The 20,200-nt window shown below is 40.5% G+C and overlaps 3 protein-coding genes and 1 non-coding gene across 6 annotated transcripts; 2 read left to right on the top strand and 2 right to left on the bottom strand.

The window, feature by feature from the left end:
* Nucleotides 1-8: 8 nt before the first annotated feature.
* On the top strand, nt 9-5,706 carry LOC146482213 (large ribosomal subunit protein eL24-like). Its single transcript, XM_085107547.1, has 5 exons — nt 9-83; nt 398-473; nt 1,120-1,367; nt 4,790-4,841; nt 5,559-5,706. The coding sequence occupies exons 1-5, from the start codon at nt 79-81 to the stop codon at nt 5,643-5,645; spliced, it is 468 nt and encodes a 155-aa protein (XP_084963673.1). The 5' UTR covers nt 9-78; the 3' UTR covers nt 5,646-5,706.
* On the top strand, nt 4,238-4,306 carry LOC146482214 (small nucleolar RNA SNORD34). Its single transcript, XR_014864202.1, has one exon. It is a non-coding gene; the product is annotated as a small nucleolar RNA SNORD34 (small nucleolar RNA).
* A 622-nt stretch (nt 5,707-6,328) lies between the features above and the next one.
* On the bottom strand, nt 6,329-8,513 carry LOC146482212 (hemagglutinin/amebocyte aggregation factor-like). The gene is made up of 3 exons (XM_085107549.1): nt 8,050-8,513; nt 7,534-7,667; nt 6,329-7,131 (listed from the first exon to the last, which is right to left on the bottom strand). The coding sequence occupies exons 1-3, from the start codon at nt 8,301-8,303 to the stop codon at nt 7,091-7,093; spliced, it is 429 nt and encodes a 142-aa protein (XP_084963675.1). The 5' UTR covers nt 8,304-8,513; the 3' UTR covers nt 6,329-7,090.
* A 3,239-nt stretch (nt 8,514-11,752) lies between these two features.
* LOC146482211 (uncharacterized) lies at nt 11,753-20,115 on the bottom strand. 3 transcript variants are annotated; one of them, XM_085107509.1, is made up of 5 exons: nt 19,896-20,115; nt 19,134-19,797; nt 15,425-17,604; nt 14,374-14,917; nt 11,753-13,524 (listed from the first exon to the last, which is right to left on the bottom strand). In XM_085107509.1, the coding sequence occupies exons 2-5, from the start codon at nt 19,564-19,566 to the stop codon at nt 13,313-13,315; spliced, it is 3,369 nt and encodes a 1,122-aa protein (XP_084963635.1). In that variant the 5' UTR covers nt 19,567-19,797; nt 19,896-20,115; the 3' UTR covers nt 11,753-13,312. The 3 variants fall into 3 exon arrangements, with proteins under 3 accessions (XP_084963635.1, XP_084963637.1, XP_084963636.1); XM_085107511.1 differs by having other exon boundaries at nt 19,140-19,797; XM_085107510.1 differs by having other exon boundaries at nt 19,134-19,767.
* Between the last annotated feature and the right edge of the window lie 85 nt (nt 20,116-20,200).

Here is a 20,200-nt window from a genome sequence, read left to right as displayed (position 1 = left end):
GCGTTTCGGCTGGCTGTTCCAAAGGACGCATGCGCACAATTTTTCCTTCTCTTCCACCAAAATATTCATCGTACAGTGATGAAGTAAGTTTGATTAAAATCCTATTGCATCCAGACAGTAGTCAGCTAGAAAATAACAATTTCCAATCATAAAAGGCTAGTCTAATGACCGTAGTGTCATTTGAGCGAAATAATTTAGAATGGGAACTTGAAACTCTCTTCGTATTTATCTCCTGAAGCGATGCTTGTTTTTTGTGACATAGCTTCTACATAACAGTATAACTCCTTATTATAAGCTGGTTTTCTAGCCAAAACCACTCTGATTTATCGAAGGCTATCTCTGCTCCTTTGAATTATTTTTGCAAACAGTATTAAATTTATTAACTGTTATTTTTAAGGCTCGAGTTGTGCAACTATAGTGGGTACAAGATCTACCCCGGCCATGGCAAGCGATACTGCCGGCTGGACGGAAAGGTAAGCCTATGTACCGTTGTTGTCTGTAGTCAAGAAAGCTTCCATTCCAACGGGTGTGCAAGTTGAGAATTTAGCATATACCAGAATGAAGCTTATTAAAAATATATGTATTGAAAAACACTTTAAAAACAAACAGCTGTCGTTGAACTCAGCTGTGTGTTAGGCAGTCATCATATACTGGTTTTATGATAAAATGTCAAATTTCTTGTCGTATTTTTAATGTGTCACCAAATAATAATAATAATATAATAATAATAATAATAATAATAATCGAATATTTATCCAGGATAACCCTTCAGTATAGAATACTGTTATCAACGGGGTCTTGTTGACTAAGAATTAAAAACTTACAAATAAGAATAATTAAGAACTGATATGTAAAAGCAAAACATGCACTAATTTAGAACTACAGTAGAAATTTACAGATAAAAATCGTCCAAGGCTTTCCTAAATAAAAATCTAGAATTAATGCTTCTCAGACTTAAAGGTAAAGAATTAAATGTCGAGGCGCCTAAAAAAGCATACACATTACAAGAATTTATGAAATAGAGTTGTACATGATTTGAGCAATTCAAGGCATGAAATGGGCTATATTTTATATGCACAGTTCCATAAAGGTAACATTCAAACATTGCCATTTCATTAGGTCTTTAACTTCCTCAACAAGAAATGTGAGAGGGCTCTTCTGATGCACCGGAATCCTCGTAAGATTACCTGGACAGTCCTCTATCGGCGAAAGCATAAGAAGGGAACAACGGAGGAAGTCACGAAAAAGCGAACAAGGCGCAATGTCAAGTTTCAACGATCAGTTCAGGGAGCTACTCTGGAAAACATCCTGGCTAAACGAAACCAGAAGCCTGAAGTGAGAAAAGCCCAGCGGGAACAAGCTATCAGGTGGGTACTAACACGCCTTCAGACAGAAACTGACGAATGTTTCCCTTGGAGATGAGTTACATTGTACCCCGTAAATGTGTCATGGTTACTTTCTCAATAAAAGCATTGAACTTGAATAACTTTATTGAGGTATCGGTGTTGTGTAGCTGGCCACAGAGCTGTCATTAAAGGGGAAGTATCACACAAATTTGCTGTCATTTCAAAACCCAAAAATGTTTGTCTGTCATCAGAAACAACAAAATAATTGTCAAGTTTGTTATAAATTATCCCCCAGTGCAATAAAACTGTCGATTAGTGCCTCTGGCCAGAGACGGAGTAGGCCAGTATGGATTGAAACTTGAAAAATGTTAGGCTAATGTTTTTCAAGTTCTCGCATTATTGTTTCCAAAACACGCTGGAACAGATCACAAGTTGTTCCTTTCAAGAATTGAGTTGATTTCTTTTCTCTTGTCATACTAGAATTATTTGGCAGCTGATTGAAGATCTAATATTTCATCATTTTTAACAAAAGATATCAAAACCCCATGATACTTCTCCTTTAAAGGCCATAACACCTGTTGTATGGCTTAATACCCTTGAAAGAACCTTGATGTTGATATTGATGGTTGTAAAGTCATTTTACTCAGAAACCAACAACAATGTTATGGGTGAGAAGCTCACTGCAACAACGTGTGTCTAAAAATGTAACGACAGCCCTGGGTCAAATACAAAATTATGTCTAAAAGTAAACTTGACTCAAGCGAAAATGTTTCTAAATTTCACAGCAAGCCAAATGTAATAGACACTATTGGTATTTGTATTCATGTTGAACTGGATCTAGCTTGCAAAGGAGGCTCTTGCAGGGGAATATAATAATTATTAACAAATATTTACATGTAGTAAGATTCCCCCTCTTAAGCCTCGTATGCAAGCTTGTTCTAGTTTTTTACCGAGGATATGAATACAGCCTGTTGTTTATCTTGAACAAACTCAAATGTGTACCTGTTACATGTATGTAACTTTGGTCAGAGTAGTGTTCCAAAAATCATCGTTGTACATGTGAGTTATTTTGTGAACATGACTTTTACTTAAATACTTCTCACAGCTGACTATAGAATCGCCTTCCATTTTCTCAAGTACAGTACCGTGCAAATGTAAGTTGACAGTCCCTCGAAACTCGAACTTCGCGACTCGATCCTCGATCCTCGAAACTCGAAAGCTTCGAGTATTGAGGCTCGAGTCGAGTGCATCGAGTATCGAGTCGAGTGCATCGAGTTTCGAGGCAGGGAAACAAAGAACTTTTCGCGTGATTAGTTTTTCACACGTCTTATCCGAGGCCACAGTTCAGTTCCTTTTTACAGGAACCAACTCCGCGAGACGGCCATCGGTGTTTCCGTTTTTGTTGGAGCGATGTGCGCACGTGTATGCTCGAGCTGGAAAGAGTTAGCTCTCCAAGCGTTTTCTCGGTTCCTTGCCGATTACAACCGAAAGTATTGTGCGTTTTTAATCAAGGAAATGCTGTTTTTGAAGTTTTGATACGAAACATTAAAGGACAATCAAGCATAATTATGTGCAACGTACTACTTAGCGGGGCTAAAAGCGATCGCACGTTTCCATTTTCAGCTTGTGAAACAGCGGCCGAAAAAGTCGCAATCTTTTACTTTCGCTTCCTTCACTGTTAAAACAGGGTTTAGTAAACAAGTAATCCAGTCATCTGTCAGAGAAGGACACGGTTACAATCAACAGTTGATAGAAAATGAAGAAAACGTGACATTGCCTTTGAGATGATCTCGGTAATATTTATGCAAATTTGTAACGCTACGCCACAAATGTAAACATTCTCGGCGGCTTTCGAAGTCTGCTCAAAGGCAAGGGAACGGCCACGTTGAAGTTTCCCCGGTTCCTTGCCGAATCTACCGTTAATGTATTGCGTTTTTACATAAGGAAATGCTTCATTCGAAGGATTCAAATACAATCAAGTATAATCCTTGCGCAGCGAAGACATTTCAGAAGCGATCGTGTTACATTCCGGCCCGCGAAAAAGCCGCAATCTTGTAGTTTTCCGCTCGCTTCGTCGAGTTTGAAGTTTGATTAAAAAGAATTGGTGTAGCATATGAAAAAATTTAAGCATGTTTTAATGTCACAACAACGACGAACAGATGTGTTTTGAATAATACGCGGAAGGAAGAAACGCGCCGAAACAGATTTATCGAACACTCACTGCCGCTGATTTGAATTACTTCAACTTTCGACCAACCTAAAAAAAAGACCACATGCAAGAGCCATGGGAAAATCGCTTTTGTTCTCACTTATTGTTTGAGGTTCGAGAAATTAATCGTTTCCTCGAAAGCTGCCATCGAGATCCTCGAAAAATTCTTCGAGCGTCTCAATACTCGATACTCGAAACTCGAGCCTCGAACCTCGATACTCGATTCTCGATAGCTTCGAGGATCGAGGATCGAGTTTCGAGTCGAGACTGTCAACTTACATTTGCATGGTACTGTATCTGTTAAACCACAACCACTGCAGTGATTCCATAATAATAGGGAGCTTAAGCACAGATGTTCGTGAGCCACGGACGGCAACCAGAAGTCAAATGTTTCCTTTTATGGTGTGATTTTGTTCCTTACCATGGACACGAAGAGCTCTTGTTGATGACTGTGAAAACGCCCCAAAAAAGGGAAAAACTCAATTTCCGGTTGCCGTCCGTGGCTCAAAAAAGTCTGTGCTTAATTTCCCTAATGACTTCCTTTTTTTTAGACAACTGCCTGCATCATTTTCGAATGTCTTTATTCATGTCTTTTTTTATTTTGGCTGTACGATTCCTCTGTGCATTGTCTTTAGCCACCAAGTGTAGTGCAGGGCAGTGTAGTTTCGTTAAGCTGGGGAGCATTTTTCTGTGATGATGCCATTTTACCTACATTGTTTGAGATACTATAAGGAGTGTCTCTGAGAAGTATTTTCATCTGAGAGGAATGTTTTCCAGCAGTATTGTACCACACAATAGAGCAGCGACAATGGCAACGGCAACAAAAACGTCACCTGAAAATATATCTTTATTTCATTTTGTGCTACTTCGCAATTATTTCAACTCGCTCAGCTTCTACAGAAACGGCGAACTATCTAGGAACCAAATTGGTAGGAGTGGCATTCAAGTTAAGAAGGAAAATGAAAAGTTCACTGTTATGTGTTTACGTTCTCCACAAAACCTTGAATTTGGTCATTTCATGTTGTCGTTTTGCAGAGGACGACAAAGATATGTACCAAAATGTAAAACGCATGTGCAGAGCGATTGTTTTTGCTCATTAAACCTATTGTTTTGCGGTGTTGTCGTTGTCGTCGCCCTCATCGTTGCTTAAGCTTTATAATGTTTAGCAAGAAATAGAACTCTTCAAGTAATTAGTGCACTCGTAATTACCTTTTTTTTTTTCCTTTTCTTATAGAGCTGCAAAAGAAAAGGCCAAGGCCAAAGAACAACAGAAGAAGCTTACCAAGGTATTTGCTGAAATATTTTTGATATTCAATAATCTCTAGCCCTTTCTACTGAAACCTCTTGCACATTAATGAAAAAAAAAACGAGTTTGCCACAATTATGGAAAGATGACACAAAACGGACTGTTTCAAAGGTATGAATCTATCAACTCTGTGGCTTTGTCATCAAAAAGAACCATCATAGAGCATAAATGCCTATGTTATTGCAAGCCTTGGGTAACATTTTATTATTTGCATTCTGTGATCATTACATTTGTTGTTAGTAACATGATGTTGTGGCTGCATATCTGACCTTTCACATTTTCTTAGCTTTTAGTTTTTACATGAGCCTGCTCATTAGTTTTGTGATGCGACTACAGAGACAAAATGCTGACTCTTTCTTCTCTGTCTGAAATTAAGAACAATTTTAATGAACTTCCTGTGAGACAAAACTGAAGCTTCCAGTGGAACATTGTACGCATGAAAACGAGAGAATTCTAATGAATTTCATGTGCCAAAATTGAAATTCTGGTCATGGTGTCCCATGAGGTATAACAAAGAGCTTTCTGATGGATCTCGCAGGAAAAAGTTTTATTTTTATTTTGCATTATTTTTTCTGACGCCCCCTTACCAACCAATGCTGAGTGCAGGCTTATGCAAACTGCTTCACATTTTTTGTTTACCTTACATTTAAGTCTTATTATTTTACTAAATATATTTGCAAACTTTTGTTCCCAACAGGCACAGCAGCAACAGCCTTTGCGACAAAAGCAGAAGGCCGCCAAGCCCGTGCAGGCAAAGGCTCCACGTGTTGGAGGAAAGCGCTAATGAAACTCCTTAGTTCTTTAAAAAGTGACCAGCATGTAATAAAGCCTTTGATAAAATGTAACATGTTCATTGTTTGTCATTGAGTTTTTGCAAATTTTGCACTGCAGCTACAAATGGAAAGGGACCCTGGGCAGATCTTGGGCATCTGATCAATCTTTCCATCTCCTCCCTGTGAAATTGGAGGTCACATGACAATTTGTGGATCAAATGTGCTGTATAATTTTGTGAAAGGGAAATAAATCACCCCCCAACACCCCCTCCCTATCTTTTTAGGCCACATTTTGGGGAGTCCACAGCTTGACATTTGCCTGCCTTGCCTGCCCTTCAGGGAAGTACTTAGTTGTACCTTTTCTTTGTTTGTTTGTTTGTTTGTTTGTTTTGTTTCTTTTTTTGGTAATTGTGTGGTTGCAAAACATGCCAGTGATATGGGTTATTGGAATTGTAGGAGTTGAGTTTGTGCTGTTAGAGCATCCAGTAAGGGACTTCTACATTTTCCTTTGTATTGCGACCTAAACTGTTTTAGTGATGCCTCTAGTCTTTCCAGGCTTGCAAGTAGGATTTCTTACATCCAGGTACTCGGACAAAAAGTGATGGCACAAAAAAGCGAAGGGGGTTGATTCTATGGTGTAATCTCCTTTTTGTTCCCATTTTACAGTATAAAACAGCAATAATAAACATCAAAATGAGTGCAAGGGTTTTTATTACAAAGCTTAGCCCCACTACACGTATTACAACCTTGACACGTTATGGTCAGACTACACCTTTACTTAATGAAATGAATTCAGCATGTCACAGCAACTGATCGTGAAAAAAATCGCCAAACTGCTGCCAGAAATCAAATCAAATCCACCGTGCAGACCCTGGATAAAGTTAGCAGTGAAATGCTTTGAAACAAAACTGATAACAACCTTTCTTTCTTTCTTTTTTTTCAAATCAGTCCTTAATTTTCATGGTAGGCTTGTAGTGTGTCTTCTCAGTCTGCGGTTTTCATTTCACTTTTGTCCAAATCCGTGACATCCGACAGCCTGTTTTTATACAGCCATGTTGACTATTTTCAGCTAATCTTCGCAAGGTTCCAAATCATAAACTGCTCTCATCTCGCGGCTATCAGAATAACACCCTTAAAATTAATTCCAGATATAATCAGCTCGCTCAGTTATTACTAGCCTTTTTAAGCAAATCAACAGGGCTCGTGCAGCTTCTGGATTTCATAAAAGAAAAAAAAAACTAATCCAGCTCCTTAAAACTGGAGTTTAATTGAAATGATCAGTTTCACCCAGTCAAAACAGAAAGCTGAAAAATTGTAGAAAACTCCCTTAATACAAAACTACTTCCATAATAATTTTAATTAATCTTCTATTGTTGAATGCCTTCCCCTCTGCTCAGCTCTTATCCCTTGCACTAACGGGACTGGCGTCACTTTTTCCCGAATCCGTAACCGAGTTTTACTTGGCAGACCTCGAACATCCAGCGACGGTCACTGAAACTGAGTAGAAAAAATTACAGTTGGATTTGATTAGAAACTAAAAAGATTGAAGTTGTAGCCTGTATCGATGGGGGAGGGGGAGGTAAAGCCCATGGATTAGCCAATTCCCCCCAACCTCGCCTACCCCTTCCAACACCCAGCCACAAGTGTAACTTCACGCTAAATTTTCCCTGATTTTTTCAGTTAATGCTATCCGTCTACATGACACATGACTTTTGAACTTCTTGTTTATAAAAGGAGCGTAAGTGAAAGTAAACCCCAATTTGCCAAATAGATCAAAACTGATATTCACGTGCTGGTATAAAATGGTAGTCACAATTTATTGTAGCTGAAAAGTTGTCTTTGTTTGTAAATTCTTTTGTTCTGGATTTGGCACTAATTATTCATCCCTAATTCGCCAACCTGATCGAAGAGCTAGCCACGTGTATCCACGAGGGACAATGTAGTTCAACGTTCCCCCAAATGAGTTCACATATCGAGTGTTCTTGCAATTATAGTGCCTGTAGCCGCGAACATTGCAACACTTGAGACCAATCCTGTAAATATCCCCCCCCAAAAAAGTGTCACTCGTGCATTCAATTCTTTATATCACATGACATGAAATTGTAGCGGGTTTCATTATTTTTCAGTTTTTCGCGTTGAGCAGAAACGGATCAAAAAAATTTTCCCTTATTAAAAAACGCATATGTGCCATTGCTAAATTTGCAATTTTTTTTATATTTTATATACATATATACATATTTTTTTTGAAGGACAAAGGACAATTCTTGAGATTTTTTTAAAACTGAAATTGCAATGAAAAGGCCTGATTTACCCGGTGCTTTTTCAACAGTTTGTGTGGTACCCCATTTACAGTCGACAGGGTCGACTATAGAAATCACGGCTATTCACGGAATTCAATCAAACATTGTGGATTACCTGCGATCATTAGTGACCTTGTTAAAATAGCTGATCACCCCAGTGACGAAGCCATTTTTGGGACACTTGAAGAAGAACGAGTGTTTGACATCATGCAAAACGTGCGGAGTCCAGTTGCAGTGCCCAGAACGGTACAGGGCAGGACCTAGACGGCATCTGAAGTGATGAAGGCGATCCTGTTGGCATTTTCGGAAGACTGTGAGCCATTGGAACAGCGAATACCCTGTAACATTGAAGTAAATATAATCATACATCAGTAATCTTTAAAGGCGTCAGGCGCGCGTTTGATGCGTTTGGCTTGTCAAGCCTCGGTGTTTTTTTATTTATTTATTTATTTATTTACTTTTTTTTTTTTTTCATATTACTCACTTAAAATAACCCCACGTTTTCTATAACTGCTTGGAATAATCCCACGAACGTGCAAATCTCGTATTTGCAAATTTTTCTTACGCCTGCCGCAAGGCGAATTTGCGGCGAGAGAAACCCAGTTGTACTTCTCAACTGAAACTCAGATTGTTTTCAGGTTGTTTTGTTCATCATGATCTGCAAAGAGCTCAGGGAGCCGTGACTGTCTAAATCGCGGCAACCAGAATAAAACTATGAATTTTTCGTTACATTACAGCACAAGTATTTCAAGAGTAACAATTGTCTCTGACGTATTTTGAATTTTTTTTTGTCAGTTAATGGGTCTTTTTCGAAAAGATTCCCAGAGAAATTCCATTCAAATGCCGAGCTTTACAAACTCGAAATTCGAACGCATGTTTATTTCATTCTCGGAACTAATAGTCACGCGTGACATGGATTGACTGTAAAGGCTGGTTTCCATATGATCGCAGATCGCAGATCGCAATAAGGTCTGCGATCGTCTGCGATCCTGCGATCGTGATCGCAGACGATCGCAGAAGATAGAACTATGTTTTATCTAAAGGCTGGTTTCCATATGATCGCGGATCGCAGATCGCAGATCGCAAACAATCGCAATTGATCGCAGACGATCGCAGGAGATAGAACATGGTTCTATCTTCTGCGATCGTCTGCGATCATCGCAGACGATCGCAGAAGTAGTTTCCATATGATCGCAGACGATCGCAGACCTTATTGCGATCTGCGATCCGCGATCATATGGAAACCAGCCTTTAGATAGAACATGGTTCTATCTTCTGCGATGGTCTGCGATCACGATCACAGGATCGAAGACGATCGCAGACCTTATTGCGATCTGCGATCCGCGATCATATGGAAACCAGCCTTAACAAACGAGCACGATCATGGAAGGCGGCGGGGGTGTTCATAGTAAGTTCATGCACATTCTAGTTCAAGAATTTGCTGGTTCAAGGAAATATATTGTCTCGTACCTTGTATTTTTTGCCTCATTTCGTTTCTTAGAAGAATAAAAGGTAGTCAATTCACGGAACCAATGTCCGCCAGAATACGGAGCTGCATCGAGTGTTGTCACCAATGACCTATCCTCAGCTAGTAGGCTTTAGAGACTCAACTTTTTTATTTTGGCTGTAATCCTTATTTGACCCACAAATGACCTGTGATGTTAAAAATAAAAAAAAAAGAAAAGAAAAATAAAAAGGAAAAAAAAAAGAGAGACCCCGACCCCGCGTTTTACAATCTCGTACCCAGAGTCCTCAGGCTTTTTGGTCAGCGGGGCAACGCCGGGAAGACTCTGGTGACAACGAATTTTATCACCGCAGGATTTCTACGGTAAAACAATGGAAACCGTAATAAAAAAAATTGAATTTTTTCGATGTCCCCAGAGTCTTCCCGGCGTTGCCCCGCTGACCAAAAAGCCTGAAGACTCTGGGTACGAGATTGCGCGTTTTACTGACACCCCTCTGCCACAGTTGTTACACAGTTGGTCAAGTCTGTCATGACAGCGGGTTCTGCTGACGCTCTTTCTGAGCCGCTGTCTCCTGTTTTTAGGGAATAAGACAAATCAAACTCACCCTAAGACTAGCCAAAACACACAACGATTGAGTGTAATTCAGCCCCAAATCAATATTTACTATTTACTCTCCCCCGTTAATTAGTTGTTAGTATATCAATTAATTTTGATTAGGCTGAATTTCGTTACGCGTCACCAGCGGATGGTTTACCGAAGAAAAGCCTGGTATGGCCACCGATTAATCGGGCCGTTTTGGCTCAATTTGACAACAAAACGAGTGAGCGGGCGAAATCATCCCGATTTATAAAATTCTTCGGCAGTACTGTAGAAATTTTTTTTAATCAGTCCCGCGAACGATATTTTGTGTTAATTTCGATGATAACTTCGAAAACTTCATAGGGGGGATTTTTACTCAGAAACATTGTTTTCTTGGAATGAGACAAGCCGAACGCACCATTGGTTTTTGTGAGAAACAGAAAGAATTGTAAGTCCAGTTTTACACGCGACTCAAGAACAACTGTTATTCAATACAACACGGATGGGCGTCCAAACCCGGACTTGTTTCAAAGGTTCCACTTTGCATGGAGACGCGCGGTTTTTAAGAGTTCTATTATGTTTAAGAAGCCTGTCTCCTGATGTAAGGCGATGATGAAAACGGAAACTGGAAATGAAATTTCATTCATGTGAGCCGGACTTCTTCACAATTTTTTTGAAGGCAGTAGTGAGAGAAGTTAAATTTATAGAGTATAGAGTGTTCCTTCCTACTTCTCACCCTCCCTCTCCCCACCCCACCCTGGGGAAAGCAACTCGGAGTACTATTACCCCCCTGGATGATAGTTCATCAGGGGGGTAATATTTGCAGCACTATATCCCTAACGATTTATTTTACAAAGTTTCCACCTTGAATGATATTAGAAGAACTGACTCAAAGAAAATGGGTCAAAATAAGAACTGACAAAGACAAAACTGGTGAGGTCACACAACAGAGCTAAGCTGCAGTTAATAAGGCTGCCCCTAGGCCCCTGTGAGACATAAGACCCAGTGGAGAAATTAGGATGGTGGTTAGCTGTGGCTTTCAGGTGAGAAACAAGGTGAAACTAAGTGCCTTCATTTCTGGGTGGTGTGTGTGTGGGGGGGACGAGGGGCGGAGTTGAACAGAACAGAGAACGAGACCAAATCACAGATGGACTGGAACTCAAGGAAAGAAAGCGAATCTCAGACAGATGTGCGTTATTACTTCGCCATGCAGCAGTACCGTTCTATGGAACTATTTCAGTACTAATGATAGGGCGGGAACTTTCGGACTTTAGAGAAACGGGCCCCAGGAGAGCATCCTGTGGCTGCGAGAGATCTTGAATTGATATCTGCTCTCGAGATCTGGCGCCAGATTTACAAAGCTCTCCTAAGTTAAGATTAATCTTAAGTATCGTTACTGAGCAATAGTCTGTTGTTATTCCAACAATAGGCTTTTGTTAACAGACAATACTTAGGAGGTCTTGGTGAATCTGGTCCCTGCTCACTGTTCTTGTCTCTAAATTACTAACGCAAAGTCGTCAATACTGGAGTCGATAACTTTGTCACCTTCGCACAAGTCAATGTACTTTAGATGGGCTTTCATCCAGTAGAAAACTACGCTAAGTATTCACTATCTAGATTTTACCACAGCCTGCACTGATTTCCAGCTCAAACAAATGGACATTTGGCAAACTGAAAAAAGTGGAACAAGACAAAAATACTCGAAGGCATGAAAAACTGGGATATCACGTCGCCCGTTTCCCCACAATCTTCTTTCTCATAATATCGCTGGCCTTTGAATGTGTCTTAGGTTTTAATCTAACATCCATTAAACTTCCGAAAGACAGTTTTCGTAGAAATTACCATTGGTTTACCTAGCCTATTTGAACAAAAATAATCCTCAATATACATTTACCGAAAATCATTATAAATTTTTGTACACAAGCAGAAATCGTTTCACCGTGAGTTTATGAATACATTTACTTCTGCGATTATTAATAAAGTAACTACGAGTAGTATTGCTAAAATTAACTGTTATCTTGCACAAAATAATGTATATTCCAGTCTTAAATAAAAAGCTATATAAAATTATAAGTTGGTCTAGATTTTTGGCCGATATTTTACTGTGAATGAACTTTTCATTTCCTATTTAATCTCCGCCTCGCTGGATAGTTTTAAACAAAAACTCTTCAACATGAAACAACATAAAACTCTATCAAAGGAAAACAAATTTGTTTTCAGTTTCCTGGCTCAACGTGACCCTGTTTCAACGTCGTTCGAGTCTTAAGGGATCTATAAACAATAGCTTACTATCAAGACCTGTTTCAGTTTTTGAACGTGACAAACAATTTCTTCCCAAAACAGGACCGCGTATTCTTCCCCAATCGAGTAATCATTTTAGTGAAAATACCATGAAAAGGGCAAACATTTTCCCCTTTCAATCAAAACAAGAGAGGATGATCCTCTCTTGATCAAAACCACTTTGCCAATCTTCCTGGCCTTTGCTCAGAAACCATACCAAGGGCCTATTGACAATTGGAAGTATTTTTTCCCCAAAAAATGACGACCAAAGAATTCAGGGGCCAATTTAATAAAATATTCACACTTGTAGCTAACAACCTGCCTCCTTGGTACTATAGACTCATGCAGAAAACTAGTCCAATGAACATTGTTATAAGTCTTTAACGGTGATTATTGAACTTGTTTTTGAAATCTTCGTAGAGTTTCTTTTTGTGTGTGCATGTTAAACCAACGGCCCACCTCGTAAACTACAAGTGTAAAACTTTTGTGGAATTAGTCCCAGGTAATGTTTTGATAATATTACTGAGATTTAGAACTACATTTACGGCGAAAGGCAAACGGAAAAAATGACCACGTGACCATGTTTATACTTCGTTTGCGCTCGCTGTTTTCAGTTTCTCAGTAAATTTGAGTAGTTTTGCATTAACATGAAAGGCCAGAATTGTTTTGTACTATTCTCAACTATGAACTCATTTTTTCAAGAAAATATAAACGCGAATCTCACGTTTGCCGTTTGCCATAAACGCGATTCGAAACCTCTCTATTGTCATGCTGGAATCTCGATGAAGCATGATACTATCACTGGCTAATTTTATAGCCTCCTATCCAAATTAGTTATTCGTTTGGATTATTCTTTAAACTAGATTTTGTGCAGTGTACGATGCTATTTTGTAATACGACAGGCTGCTTAAATGTTCTTGTGTTGCCTGCACTTTATACGTTAGCACAGCACAGCACTACATGCTTGTCCAATTTGGAGAGAAATTGGACTCAAAAATTCCTGGCAGCCAAATTGGACTCAGCCTAGAGTCCCATTTTAGGCAGAACGAAGTTCTAATTATTGCTTTCGAACACTTCAGACATTTGCCTTTGAGCAAACGCCTCATGACGAATCACTTCTGGGTAGAACCTTTTATAACAATCCTCACAGTGACCGTGCCGGGAAGGAGCAGCGAAGTTGCCACACCCGGTAACGACGCATTCGTCTGATAACGAAGCACCAGACAGCAGAGATACATGGGAAGACGATGCCTCGGATGGGAAATCTGCCAAGAACAAGAGATAAATAACATGGTTAGACAAAATAAATGTAAATATATAAAACATATGGTCAGACAGTTGGTAACTATTATGATGAAGACCTTGTGGATACTTTAACCAAAAAGTCTGGAAGGCTCACAACTGAATGCAGTACTTCAGCCTAGCAGTCATACGCCACTGGCAAGCCCAGAAAACACTTTCAGTAGTTTGGGCAAAATTTTCCTAGGTGAACCCTGCCTATTATGCAGGAATTTGTACTGTACTGTATGGCAATCATTCAAGCATTGTATCAATATTGTATTAGCTCACAATGTCACTTATAAGTTCTCATAATTTGTGATAAATTCACCACAAAAAGACTTGGTGAAAACTTGCCAGAATGTTGGCATGCCCAGCTGCTAACCCTTTAACCTCTTATATCAAAGAACAAATTCTCCTATCTTGTCCCCATACTTTCCTTATAAAAGTACTGGAGAGATGTTATTGAAAGAAGAAGATTTACCTTGGGTGATCATATCTTTAATTCTCATGATCTCAGGGGTTGAATAAGCATTGATATTGCAAGGAGAAATTTGATGCTGATCACTGTTAGGGCTTAAAGGATTAGAATTGATTTATTAGTCTGTCTGATCAGGGGAATAATTTCTTGGTGAGCTGGGCTATTAATATAGTATCTAAGAAAGTATGAGAGGGCAAAAGAGCCTCAGGTATTGTACCACTATACAAAAACAACTTCTAAATAGTGAACTACAGATTTTGTCTTATGAAAAGATCAACAGAGATCTGTTCTTTAATAAATGAAACAAATGTAACACTTTACAAAAAAAAAATTTGTTTACATTTCAATTCATTACCTGGAACTGAACATGGTCCTGACTGAGGAATCGTGCTTTCCATAAAGCACCGTGAGCAGTACCCATTCATCTCTGGCGTCCCGAATAAAAGGCAGTTGGTTTCACGGCATTTGAGGCCTTGGACACTTCCTTCAATGCTTCCTGAATCAAAATCATGCCGTCTTCCTCCAGATCCATAAGGTGGACTTTGAGTCTGAGAGACTTGAACAGGTCCCTGGAGTGAATAAGATGCTGGGTGAGTGCTGTTGACAAACTGTCGATTCTGTTCAGTATGACGAGTACCAAAGAGGCTGTTACTGTTGCCGACACGCTGTGAATTGTTAGCTTGTGTAGCTGAAGTGGCAGTTGGTCGTGCATTTCTCTTCTTGAGGAAACACTCCTCGCATAGGCCATCTTTCTCTGGAGTACCAAATCTGAGACATCCTGTAGAGTTGCACGGCAATTGAGTCACTCCACCCGGCTTTTTAGTTGGCGATGGTGGTGGCACAGTCTGCTGGAAGCTTCTACTGGAATTGGACAGAATGCTGGCATTTCTTTGCTCCACCTTTGAAAGGAATCAAACCATATACAGTCAGAACATGAACGGATATGTACATACAGCTGAACCTTCAAATTTGACTACCAGTATGAGAAGACTTTTCAAATCTAGCTTGCATGCTTATCACTTGTCTTTTTTCTACAGTCTCTTTATCTGCTGGTAAACCACAGGAAAGAGCGAGAGTTCTAAGGATGTGACGGGTTTGAAATTTGAAAGTCGTACTTGTACTCAATCTTGTACTATTACTCAGATCTGAACGTCCCTATTATGTTCAACACCTAACAACTATTCACTAAAAAATATAAGAATACAAATTGTTGAATACATTTAATTCCAAAAACTGGAGAGCACATTGTACTGACCAAAAGCAGCTGTTCTTTAGGAGTCTTTGGAAACAAATTCAACCGTGAGTTAATCAGGCACTACAGTGTAGCTGAAGGACATTTCTGTTTGTTTATATTCACTACGTAAACTAGAGCAGCTTCTGTTCCGCTGAACTACGCAGGCACATACCTGGTTGTTGGAATTTCCAGATGCTGTTGCTCCTTGCCGTCTGGATGGCTGTGATACTGTTTCCCTGTTCAATTCAAGCTGAAATGCTCTAAGGTAGCACTGCTCACACAGACCACTGTCCTGCACAGCCGGTGCCCCGCACCCCATGGCACATGAAGCAGCATTAGGTTGAGCAGATGGTGCAGTAGATGCAGAAGTGGCACCAGTAGAAACAACCTGACGCAAAACTCCAACCTGCTGTGCTGACGAGGAGACAGGTGTGGTATAGGCTCCCGTGGTAACTGGTGTCACTTGAGCTAATGGCATGCTTGCTACTGTTGAACATGCTGTAGCTGTCATGCCATTTGGCCTTCCTGAATGCTGAGATCTTACGTCAGGATTAACGTAAGGTGAAACAGAAATCGGACCCTCGCAACGTCGGCATAAGGCGTTTGTTAGTGCTGCTGTCAGTTGATGAGTCGGGGCAACTGAAGCTGTTGCTGTCGTGGTGCTCGGAGGAGGTTGAGTCACTGGGAATGGAGCTGCAGCAGCAGTGGTCACAGCTGGACCTGGATTGTTCCTCATTTGTGCAGATGGACCTGATTTTCTCTCATAGCATTCTGCGCACAGATCACCAAGCTGAAACACCCCTTCATTTAAGCAGCCAGGAGAGGCACACAATACACCTTTCTTTCCAGCACCTGTAGGTAACGCACCTTTCTTGGAAGCAACTGTAGGTAGTCGAGTCTTGTTTACGACATCAGGTGGCCGCGGCAGCGGTGGAAGAGGAGGACTGGTTGGCATGGCAGTACCCACTGACTTGCCTTCAGAGGCTATAAAGGTATGGATGCATCCTGTGTAACATTGGACGCACAAGCCATACAAGGCGGGGACACCTGCAAATTGACAGCTTGGAGTCTGGCATCGGACAGTCATGGTGGCTGTTGGGCTACTGGGTGGCAACCCAGTCGGTGAGCTCACTCCCAAACTGTTCTCCATGCGAAGGCAGAAGGATCTGTAGCATCTGGAACACAAGTTATGATGTTCTGGCAGACCGAAGAACTCACAACCATTCGTTCGATTGGCACAAGGGACTGCTGATGCCAAACTCATAAAATTCATACTTGCTGCCAATTCTTCAGCACTTCTCTCAGCATCAAAGCACCTCTCACAAAGGCCACCCTTCTCAGCTATAGCACCATACTTGCACCCGGTGGTACGGCATTTCCTTTGAAGTGGAAGATTCGTGGAAGATGCCATTGCACTGGCATTAGGAGGTTCCCGTTGCTGTCCTGTAGACATCTGCCTCGACGGAACACGTGGACTTTGTTCACCAGCTGGACCCAAGGTCCTCAGATACTCATTAAGGCACTTTGAGCAACGATTGCCAGTTTCAGTTGACCCAAAGAAATCACAGCCCTGTGTTTGACATCGCACGATCTGAAGAGCTGGCTGTTGTGTACCAGGTTGAAACTGGGGACTCAGTTGTCTGTTTCTTGAGACACGTTGGTATTCCTCCCTAGCCTTTGCAAAATACCCCTGAATAAGATCTTTCATGCACTGAGGCTGCTCTGCAAAATGCAATTTGGCAACTAGAACAGGAGGCCTGGATTCCCCTGGATTACCTGGGAAGGACACTTTAGCGCATTCTAAGTACTGCCGCAGCCGATCACTTGCCAGTGGGGCTTCATGATCAAGCAGGAAATGAACAGGTAAGGGTGTGCCATCATATTTGACTAACGGCACTGCATGCATGCAGTTAGTTGAGGCTGGAGCTGGTGCACTTTGAAGACCCAGGTCTAATTTTCCATCTTCAATGCTCACAACAGCTGTGAAATGGCCATCAGCATAACCAATTACCAATGGACTCTTTACACAGTCAATAGAGTCCCACAGCAGGGGTAAATAAATACCTCCAAAGTTTATTGGCGCATACGACTCATCAAATTGCCCTCTCAGAGTTTCATCTGATAACACAATTATGGTACGACGCAGGATATTCGCAAGGACGAATATGTGGATCTCTTCCAGGCTTCCGAACTGTGCACCATTTGGGCCAAAGGGAAATTCAGCTCGTGAAATGTGTCTAATGACCTCCTCCCACTCGTGGGCCCATTGTTCTTCCGTTCGCTCGTATCCACCAATGTGATTTAATAACATCTGGTTATGTTCCTCAGTTTTCCAACGACTGTGGTAGAATCCTAAAAACGACAAGAAATGTTTTAGCTTAAAACTGTCATACAGTTATTATTGAATGGTTTACTAATTCTAAATAATATTATAGTCAAAGTACCAATAATTTTACATAATTCCTCTATCTAGAATGCTTTCATTTGAATGGCCACACCTTAGGAATTCATATGCAGGAACCAACCTGTACAGCATAATAAACAGTACACAGGAAAGTACTGCCCAGTAGCTTTCATTTGAGTTTAATCCCCAGGACTCAAAAGTCACAACCACCTTATAAAATACATAAACAGCACCAGAAGGACTGCGCAGTTGATTTTACGAGTCTGTGAACGGTCACATTTCAGGATTTCATCCATCCTCAAAACTTGGAACCACATTGTAGTCAAATACAATATTTATTATAATAAAATAACTCACAAGCAGGACCAGTTTTCAACAATACAATGGTCTTTTCAATTACCAAATGAAAATGATAATTTGATTTTCTACAAGTAGCATTACATGTTTACTACTGTCATATAAACATTGCAAACGCTTGCCTATGTGCTTGGCTTAGATGACTGAATCCCTAAAATGTCCATCCTTGCATTTGAAACTTCTTTCATGCTTTAAAGTTTTGAGATATTGAGCATGGCTTTTTAACCAGGTATTCCCAAGGGTATTCATTTATTTTGCAATTGATATTAATATTAATTAAGCAGATCTAGATTCCACTTCCCTGTTTTAATTAATAATTAAAAGGTGACAACAAGTATCCTGTTTCTTTTTCAAGAATGATGTATTTTTGTTTTTGGTTTCCAACATCTTTAATAAACTAGTATGTTATGTTATCATGTCTTTAAGTTACAGCAGGAAGTGAACTTGGCACTGTCAACAGCTATCTTTAGCCCATGAATCACTTAAATCATCATTTCCTTTTTGTGAGTGTCTTTCCCTTTTAACTCATTCACTTCCACGATGAGTACATTTTTTCCATGTGAATCCCACATTCTGGGAGTGATGACTTTCTCAGAGCACTGCAAGGCTGTCATTACTAAAGCTTTTGAAATCATCTAGAGTTAGTTACACACGTGACAGCAACTTGGCGTGACATTAATATATTACAACATGGTAGTCACATGATCTGTTTGATTGTTTCATCTTGACTATACCAGTGTGTGTTCAACTGTACTCATCGCTGGTTTATTATAGCTTTAAACGAACTGGTCTAGTTTAATGGCTCCTTAGCTCCCCAGAGTCTCCTGTAGCTCAGTGGTAGAGCACTAGAACTAGTAATCGGAAGGTCTTAGGTTTGACTCCTGATATGAGCACTCGGATTTCTTTTTTTCCGAGTATGCCTGTGTCTTTTTCTGGAATAATACATCATTCTCAAAACACACCGCCGCACAACTTATTTTGGATGACTACACTTGAAGAATTGTACCCAGACCTAACATTGCTCTCAGAGTATTAGAGCAGGGGAGGGGTGTTGTAGAATAAGCAATGAAAATTCCAAAACTATCCACCCCCTTCCCCCCCAACCCCTACTTTAACTTACTTGTACCTTCCACGTCCTCCACCAGTGCTTCGTACACTGTCTTCCTGAGAGTTTGATAGCGATCATTGACGGCCCACATTGCGATGGAAGCTGCATGCATAAGACAGTTACCATCACCAATAGTATTCACGGTCGCCATACGACATAACGAACTGCACCAGTTAAGCCTCCTGGCCGTCTCCAGCTCCCTCAGTATGTGCCCGTCCACCAGAAAGCTGAACACAAACTTGCGGAATTCTTCTTCGAGGTTTTGAAAGGATGGCAAAACCAACGAATAACTGGTCGAAGAACCAAGATGGCGGTGCTTCGTGGCTTCTTCTGGAACCACGACATCTTTACGTACGATTTCTCGCACGTTCAATGCCAAGTCGAGGTCGTTCAGCGAGATGTTCCGCTCAAACAAATGGCTTGGCGGTTGAAAACTAGCAGCCATTATTGGACACGTCTACGTTACGCACTAGATCGATGACGGAACTCAAACCGTCTTTTTTTTGGCAGTCAGATTTTTGATTTAATATCCGTTAACTTCAATTCGCCGAGAAGATTTCAAAGCGAATAAGCATTCCTCTGATTCCTTTGAAGAATGAAAAGTTGAAAAACTTGCCTTTTCAAAATGACGATGCTTTTCAAGTATCTGTAACAGGAAGTGAACTTGTGTCACGATCTGGGGAAAATAGTTGACGCAGTCATCAAAACAGTGCACATGATGGACGTCATACCCTTGCTAAAGAATACGTTAAATTGGCTGGAAATAACACTAACCTTTTTCGCTGAAAATCACCACCAAAAAGCCCTGACGAAACGAAACTACGAACAACCCAAGTAGACGACTTATCTAGTTCGATTCCGGGACTTTTCCCGCGGGGAATCCCCGACACCACTCCTGTTCGAGTTTCACTGCTGTCTTAGCCAATGGGTGCGAAGGTCACAACAACTTTTCTCTGGGGTAGGCATGGAGGAAGTTTTAGCATTTGGAATATAACTTCATTTTTCTCGAAATTTCTGTTCTTAATTTCTCATCAACACATCTTAAACTTCTTAATGTACTGTCTTGTTGAAGTTTTAAA

This window comes from Pavona decussata, unplaced genomic scaffold, assembly GCF_977016875.1.
Source record: "Pavona decussata unplaced genomic scaffold, jaPavDecu1.1 SCAFFOLD_47, whole genome shotgun sequence".
NCBI classification, from domain to species: domain Eukaryota; kingdom Metazoa; phylum Cnidaria; class Anthozoa; order Scleractinia; family Agariciidae; genus Pavona; species Pavona decussata.
The sequence above is the reverse complement of the archived record's forward strand: the minus strand, read 5'-3'. Positions and strand labels throughout refer to the sequence as shown.

Bases quoted from the DNA above. Each gene is read 5' to 3' on its own strand.
- LOC146482213 (XM_085107547.1), top strand. The intron at 474-1,119 runs GTAAGCCTATGT...CCATTTCATTAG, and splicing joins ACTGCCGGCTGGACGGAAAG to GTCTTTAACTTCCTCAACAA. The intron at 1,368-4,789 runs GTGGGTACTAAC...CTTTTCTTATAG, and splicing joins CAGCGGGAACAAGCTATCAG to AGCTGCAAAAGAAAAGGCCA.
- LOC146482212 (XM_085107549.1), bottom strand. From the start codon at position 8,303: ATGTATGATTATATTTACTTCAATGTTACAGGGTATTCGCTGTTCCAA. The intron at 7,668-8,049 runs GTAATCCACAAT...GGATATTTACAG, and splicing joins AAGGTCACTAATGATCGCAG to GATTGGTCTCAAGTGTTGCA. The intron at 7,132-7,533 runs GTTGGCGAATTA...TTTTCTACTCAG, and splicing joins GTGGCTAGCTCTTCGATCAG to TTTCAGTGACCGTCGCTGGA.
- LOC146482211 (XM_085107509.1), bottom strand. From the start codon at position 19,566: ATGGCTGCTAGTTTTCAACCGCCAAGCCATTTGTTTGAGCGGAACATC. The intron at 14,918-15,424 runs GTATGTGCCTGC...TTCCTTTCAAAG, and splicing joins CTGGAAATTCCAACAACCAG to GTGGAGCAAAGAAATGCCAG. The intron at 13,525-14,373 runs GTAATGAATTGA...TGTTCTTGGCAG, and splicing joins AGGACCATGTTCAGTTCCAG to ATTTCCCATCCGAGGCATCG.